Below are 7,803 nucleotides of genomic sequence, written 5' to 3' on the forward strand. Positions count from 1 at the left end.
AAAAATTGTGTCAAGAGATTTCTGTTTCAAGATACACAAGGGTTTTTGTCTTCTTTGACTCATCAGAGATGATAAATATAAACTTCAAAGTTTCACTCAAGTGAGCAAAGATCAACATCAGAGAATTTTACCTCTCACAAACAGCTTTTGGCAAAAGCAACAGGAAATCACAGTTATGAGATACAGAAAAGTCCAAATCTCCTGAGAGTGGAATCATAGGGGGAATTTCAGATTCTTTGTGAGTGGTATAAAAAGGTCACTTCATGTCACATATAAACCAAGGACCATGAGGATTAAACTGACCCTAACTCTGAACTGGCCCATGGAGGTATGTGAATATTAGGGCACATCATCTTGCAGGAAGCTGCAACAATACAAACCTCATATCAACCATCCTTGTATCAATCCTTGAAGTCTATAAATGTGGTTTTTCTTGCATCTTGGTTAGTGGACCAATCTTTGAATAATTCTGGTTGCTATCATAACCCATCTGTGCAAGACATTTCTCAAAAGAGGGATTCATGAACATTGTGTTGTTTAATTTGGAGGGTTATATTGCATAGGTTTCAGGCTGTTTATATACCTGCTAGAGTTTTTTGAGATGATTGAGAAGCCTCAGAGGCAACTTTCACTTGGTTCTACATATACCAAAATGCATTTGTACTGATAGCTACGGGGTACCAAAAGGCCACCTCACTGTGCTTGTGGAGGTTGCCCTCAAGAGTACAAAGGCCAGCCTTTCCACTTTTTGGACCCCCCAACGTATGGGACAGTCCATCCATTGACTAATACTCTTTTGCATTCAATTTTGTGAAAGGCGGTCTGACCCAAACTTGACAAAGTTCCTCACCTTTGCCTCACAAAGCCTCAAGTCAGGGACTTTGTTAAGTCTAGGGCTGATGGGACTGATCAGGGCAAAGATGAGTTTTGAATTGGTCGTGGTCAGCAGACAGATCAAGGTCTTTTGTTTTCACCATGTAATTTGCTGCCATCAAGCCTCTTAATCTCAGAAGGGGGCCATACTCAATGACAAAAATATCAAAAACTAAAATAACTATACTCAAAAAAGTCCCATGCTTGCTCCCTGCAAATAGTCAAGCAAGGTATTTTGGGCTGGTGGGTCGCTAAAAACGTGCACTGTTGAACAAATCCAAGCAACAGGACCATGCAGGTAACACAACACAACACACCAGGTTGAAAAGTTTCCTGGTGCATTGCTCCTTGGCATACAGCATTTATCTCAGCTGTGTTGCAGTTGTGGCACTGTTGCCAGCAACTTCTCCCTTACATTTCTGGTAACAGAGTGTGCTGCATCCTCAACCTTAACCCTCCAACCCTCAATCAACATCCTCAAACTATCAATCCCCCAAATCTGTATCATGGTAGTTTTTTTATTCTATTACTTGTAATGGCTAGAAGCCCAGGGCAGTTGACAACCCAAAAGATTGATTGATGCTGTCATTGTTTTAGTTTTATTACAGCACTTCAAGAATCCTTTGGTTTTTTTTAACACAAGAAAACAAAATAAATGTCCAAAACCCTTGCTAAAACCCTTGCTGAAACCGATTTTGTACTAGAATCTGAGTGTCCAAATGACTTTTTTTCGAGTTTTGTCCAAAACTTTGAAAGAAGACCACCAAATAAACCAAAGGATTCTTGAACCGCTGTATGTTGATTGTTTTCTGTTTGTTGTTTTTCTTTTCTCGTTCTTTTTTTCAATTCTTATGCCATTTTTCATTATTCTTATGCCCACTTTTTATTGAGTATTATGCCTACACCTAATTCTTTACTGTTGCTATCTCTCTTACCAATTATTATACTTGGGTTTTTGCTTCTCAAAGGTTTGCATTGGAAATAGGCAATGTGTGTGAGCAACTCAAGCAATGGCCCTTTTCATTGTGCACAATGCATCAGGACTTACAATTTACTGTTGTGTTGGGGTTCTAGCAATGCTGAGAAAGCTAATCTACCCATAGCTGATAATGCATGGTAGTGTAACTGAAAATAGCTTGCTAAGCTACAGCTAACCTGATTTATGCATCAATGAATTCCAGCTACCCTATACAGACTCCCAGGAAATCTCCAGCTAACCAAATTTTGGCCCTGTAGTGTAGTGTAGAGGCACAAAATCCAGCTACAGGAGCTATCAGTGTAGCATAACTTTGCAAGCTACACTGACCTAAAGGTAAGATTCTTGTGAACTGCACTCAGCTACACTACACACAAAGTGCACAGTAGCATGTTGCAGCCTAGCTGTCCCAGTGCTGGTTTTAGGTATAAAGTTATTTTGTTGCATTGCACGCAATGGCCGGTTGCTCACATAACAACACAACAGCCCAACATCAAACTTGTGGCACATCATCATCTCACTCTGCTACTGCGGCTTCAAGTGCTTGACTGATGACTCAAAGTAGATCCCCTTTTTTTTCTCACAAGCCCTCTATTCCTCAAGTTGTACTTCAACAAAAACTTTCAGAAATATGTGATCTTGAAAGTAGTTGATGAGGTACATTTGATTTGTACTTGGGGACTTGTAGCTAGTGGGTTAGCATGGTATTTGGCCAGTTGGTTTGAAGTACAGGATCTTGAAGTCTTCCAACAATTGCATGAAAGTTTATGTGGTGATTCAATGGCAACCACACATGCACCAGTGCTTCTAATTTCTGCAACATGTAGACCTCAAGCTTTCAATGCAATACTTACAAACCTGTGATGGTGCCATCATCAAGATGTGACATAACTACAAGCTGATTGGGAACAATACAAAGTCTGTTTCTTCAAGTTCCAGTCAACAACGTGATATGTACACACTTCAAAATGCAAAAGACCCATATCAAATCTTCCCACCGGCTGGGGATGTTCCAGTCTCCCTAGAGCTTTGATCTACTCTTGCACCCAGAATCACATTGAAAACACTATGAAAGCAATTAATGTAGCTAGCAAACATACCCAAGACTTGAGGGACGGTAGGAGCTCATGTGCATGTAGATTTCACACCAATGCTGGACCTGATGACAAGTTGGAGTTTGTGATCGACTTTGTAGCTGGCTCATTTGCAGTCATATGCTGTATAATGGCTCTAGGATTGGGACAGAACTGGGGAATAGTGCAAAGAGTGATTGTCGTTGGTTGTACAGATCCTGCAACTCTCTGTCAGATGCTAGGGAGGAGTGAACACGATAGACAGCCTGGTCTGGGATTCATGTTGGTCTTATGGTGGGAAACAGCAAGTGTAGGACTTCAAGAGCGTCAAGAATATGTCTGATGAAGACTAGCAGTCAGTACCGGAATTGACAGATGGGGATGGGAAAGGTTGTCGGATAATGCAATAACCTGGCTTCAGCACCACATCCATTCACCTCAGACAAAATTCCGTCTTCACTCATCTGATAATAAAGATTGGTCTATGACGTCATGACGAGTTGAATGTATAGGATGCAATCTATTTCCCTATTTCTCAATTGATTTTATCAAAAATTATGAACTCGCAACCATATAGTGTTGATCTCTTTCGGATTCGACTTTTGGATCTTGCTTGTATGCTCAGTTACAGTATATCTGGCTCCTACACAGGAGCTGCAATGGTGCCCTGAACTTCAAGGATCCTATTCTGATGGCAAGGGCTTGAGTGTGCTGAGTCCTTATGAGAAGTGAGTTTAGAGCTGGTTGTAGAACAGTAGATCAGTCATTTTTTGCTCGATCGGTTTAGCCAAAAATAGCTTGAGTGGTGATGTACAGTAGGTTTAGATTCTAGACCAGATATACAAACAAAATCGTTGATAACGAAAGATCTTGAAGATAGCATCAGGTTAATTCGATCAGTTGTTCAATGCGATGAGGATATATATTGATAATAGGTCCTTGTCAAATAAGTTAATTGAATTCAAGGTTATTGATTGATGGTAGGTTTGATTTGAGATAAGATTGAATCTAATTCTCCACGTTTTTCATATCCTAATAGATCATCACAACCTCCAACATGTCTTTCATTAATCCAAATCTATAAACATATAAAAATCAGTTTGAAATCGAAATCGAAAATTGCAAAATGAAAATGACAAACTTGAGGTACAGTAATTTTAGATTTTCCTAATTTTTCAGCTAAACTGAGTTGGAATTCAGTACTAGAGAATTGATTAAAATCAGGATAATTAGATAAATCATCAAGTTCGATAACTTTAATTTGATCTTTTGATAGTTTTGATGATAAAAAGTTTTTGGCTCTTGTACAATATGGACAATATGATTTACTAAAGATTGTGACTGGATTTTGATTTATAAGCATCTGTGTTTGTAGATGAAAAAAAGGAGTTAGTGTTTTTGTTTGTTGAATGCTTTGGTTTGGTTTGATTTTAAAATAACTTTACATCTATTGATTGTTTAACCTTTGACATGTTTTCTGGATTGATTGTAGTTGAGGATCCAAGGCTTGATGAAATAGCAGATTTTAATAATCGACAAATGCTGGTCATGGTTTGAGTTTGAATTGAATATGTTCAATGCTGAGAAGGAAGGCTGTGTATGTTGTAATCGGATTCAGATTTCATGGGTTTTGTTTATAAGACTATCAATTCATTCAAAATATGCTAATAAACATTTCTATTGAGACTGTAATTTGGACTGATCCAATTTTAACTAAGTGTATTACATAAATTTAAACTACTTAAGCCATTTAACCTTGAAATCAATTCGGAATTTCTTTTTGATTTCGTGAATCGTCATCAGTGGCTTTGTTACCTTCATCCACCTTCTGATCATCTCAACAATCCAAGAACTTCCATTTTATATCATTGTTATTGTACTTTTAGAACTTTATCATTCAAACATCAAACTCAATGAGAATCGGTAACCCACTTCCAACTAGTTTACCTCAGGAATGCAGGTTCGTCTTCTCCTCTTTCCTTGCAACAAAATGCATTTCACCAATATCCTTTATTCTTACATTCTAGGAAAGCTGCTAAAATCTTCAAGGTAATCTTTCATCCTCATCAGCCTTTTTAAACTATTCCGAAGACTGACTTTAATCTTTGAATTTTATCAAACAGGGCTTTGTTGGTACTTCGAATGGTCTAGATGGTCTAATCCCTACTCAAGTTCTCAGATCCGCACATGGATTCGCTATTTTCACAGTCGTCAAAGCTGGCTTTCTTATGTCCGTCAGAGCAGGAACTGGTTTAGTTATCGCCAGATTATCAAGCGGTGAATGGTCTGCACCTTCGGCTATCGGAACAGGCGGAATGGGCTTCGGTGGTCAAGCTGGCGCCGAAGTTACTGAATTCATCTTAGTCTTAAATTCAAAAGCTGCTATTCGTCAATTTATGTCAGCCGGGTCAATCACTTTAGGTGGAAATATGTCAGTAGCCTTAGGTCCAATCGGTAGAAACGCTGAAGGTTCTGGTGCCCTCAATACGAAGGGTAAAGTTGCTGCAATGTACTCGTACTCTAAAACCAAAGGAGCCTTTGCGGGGATCAGTATCGAAGGCAGTGCAATATTTGAACGGCAAGATTGTAACGTAAAGGTATGTCATTTGCCCTTAATTTAAAACCAACCTTTGGCAGTCTCGTTGATCATATTTTATTTGTTTCCTCAGTCTTACGGTAGTAACGTCACTTCCACTGCATTACTCTCTGGACAAATCGATCAACCTGACTTTGCAATGGATCTTATTCAAACCCTCACTTCGAGAGCTGGGGGTATGACAGAATATGTCAACCGGAACCCAAGAAGTTCCTCTATTGATGATTTGGATCGTGACTTTTCACATGATCCTGAATCAAATGCAGGTTGGAGAGAATCGGGTCGTGATTCTGTCACTCGTAACTTTGAATCGCCTCCTCCATCTCGTGCAACATATGAATTTGGAGATTCGAACCCATTTGCTACATCTGGAAAACGCGAAGAGAAATCCAACATGCTCAAAAAGAGTTTCAAACCATCCATGTGGCGTACCAAGTCTGATAAGACTGGATCAGATACTCAATATACTGGTGAACCCCAACCATCTTGGGTTCAACTACCTCAATCGTATTCATCGTCTCAAATTCAGTTGCGTAAAGAAAACCCATTTCACGGCTCCATCTCGCCCAGTCCTCCAGAAACAACCATCAATGAACAACTTAAGCCAAATGATTCAAATTCGAGCTATGGTCTATTTGGTGATCTTGAACCGATGATGTTCGGGCGAATCAAACAGGAAATCACACCCATCTCGGAACGAAACGGATTTGATCATTCAACCGTTCCAGATCTTGATAGACTATCGTTTTCTTCTTCCGAATCATCCTCAGAAAGACATCAAGCCCATTCAACCAAAGCTTCACCTCCTTTCTCGAAAAAAAATAATAGTTCACCTACCACAGCGCCTACTCAATCTGGAAACGCATTGATGGACGATTTAATGTCATTTGACCAAATTAATTCATCTGGTTACTTTCACCCTAAGCCTATATCTAAACCTGTTCCTTCATCGACACCTGATATATTCGTGAACAATACTCAATTTGGACTGAGCGAGTCGAAGCCACCACGTGATATGCGTATAACTAAACCAGCTAATGAGGCTGACTTCCTAGTTGGAACGGTTATGCCATCTGTCAGAAGAACCAATACGGAGAGTGTGGGACCATTAGGAAAAGCCGTGGCTGTATATGATTTTAAACCTACCGAGGAAGGCGATCTTGGATTTCAAAAAGGTGATATGATCAAAATTGAATCAAAGATTGATGATGATTGGTGAGTCATTTGACAGTTTTGAAAGTTCATCGGTTTTGTTTATCGAGATTTACATGATTTTCGTGGTTCATAGGTGGACGGGATCTATCGGAATGAGAAAAGGAATATTCCCTAGAAATCGAGTTGAGCCTCTTGATCATTAAAGAGTCCTTTATCAATGGATTCCTAAGAGTAAAACTTGAATTTCTCAAAATGATTCTCAAATACAAAAGATCAACCAAACAAATAGAAGTCATCAAAGACCAAAACCATAACAAGAAAGCTTTCGTCCCATTAAAATCACAAGAAGGCTCAAAGTAGAATTCGATTACCCTTTCTCTTTATGTGTATATGAGCATTTTTTATTCTGTTTGAAACTTATTATAAAATTGTATACATTCATCAAATTTGATTTAGTTCTCATTTTTTTTCTGTTCACTTTCTTATTACTGTTATTCATATCCATGCATTATTTATTGTATCGATGTATTCCAAAACAACGTGATTGATCTAACTCCCCATACTGTTAACAAAAGTCAATTTCTTCATTCAATTTCTTATCCAATATCTCTCTTATTTTGATTTGTTTACTTTCTGATTGATTCAAATTTGATTGTTGGAAAATTGTATGAATGAAAAAAAACATGGTAGTATTCTTTCTAGAAAAGCATTTACAATTTCTTTTCATTGATTGAAAGATTTTTTAAGCGTATTGCAATCTTGTTTTTTATATGAAGCTAAAAGAATATTAAAAGTTATCATGTCATGAGTTTGATTTTATTTTTCATCATCCTTTTAAGAGATTAACAGTTCATCACAGGATCACATTCTAAACATTTAATAAAGATACCAGATTATAGGAATGTTGGAGTGAAGAAATCAGACAAGTGAAAGCGCACATGTCTTGAAATTCAGGAATCAGAAATTGATGAAGTAAACCATTTCCACAAGAGAGTGAACATTTGTGGCTTCAACAGGCTATGTATAGCCAAACTAACTAAGCCGCTCGCGCGGTTACATCCGCCTGGTAAAAGAGTTCTTTCTCTTGCTAATGTGAGAAGCAACAAGCTAATTTGTCTTTCCATTACCTT

The 7,803-nt window shown here is 38.3% G+C and overlaps 2 protein-coding genes across 2 annotated transcripts; one reads left to right on the top strand and one right to left on the bottom strand.

Moving 5' to 3' along the window:
- Nucleotides 1–3,889: 3,889 nt before the first annotated feature.
- MELLADRAFT_109018 (uncharacterized protein) lies at nt 3,890–4,472 on the bottom strand (the record flags this gene model as incomplete). Its single annotated transcript, XM_007412882.1, has 3 exons — nt 3,890–4,000; nt 4,064–4,285; nt 4,386–4,472. The coding sequence occupies 3 exons, from the start codon at nt 4,470–4,472 to the stop codon at nt 3,890–3,892; spliced, it is 420 nt and encodes a 139-aa protein (XP_007412944.1).
- A 363-nt stretch (nt 4,473–4,835) lies between these two features.
- MELLADRAFT_53165 (uncharacterized protein) lies at nt 4,836–7,464 on the top strand (the record flags this gene model as incomplete). Its single annotated transcript, XM_007412853.1, has 7 exons — nt 4,836–4,882; nt 4,950–4,971; nt 5,046–5,519; nt 5,592–5,925; nt 6,631–6,733; nt 6,807–6,855; nt 7,450–7,464. 7 exons carry the CDS (start codon nt 4,836–4,838, stop codon nt 7,462–7,464), a joined length of 1,044 nt encoding a protein of 347 aa, XP_007412915.1.
- Between the last annotated feature and the right edge of the window lie 339 nt (nt 7,465–7,803).

This window comes from Melampsora larici-populina, assembly GCF_000204055.1.
Source record: "Melampsora larici-populina 98AG31 unplaced genomic scaffold MELLAscaffold_33, whole genome shotgun sequence".
NCBI classification, from domain to species: domain Eukaryota; kingdom Fungi; phylum Basidiomycota; class Pucciniomycetes; order Pucciniales; family Melampsoraceae; genus Melampsora; species Melampsora laricis-populina.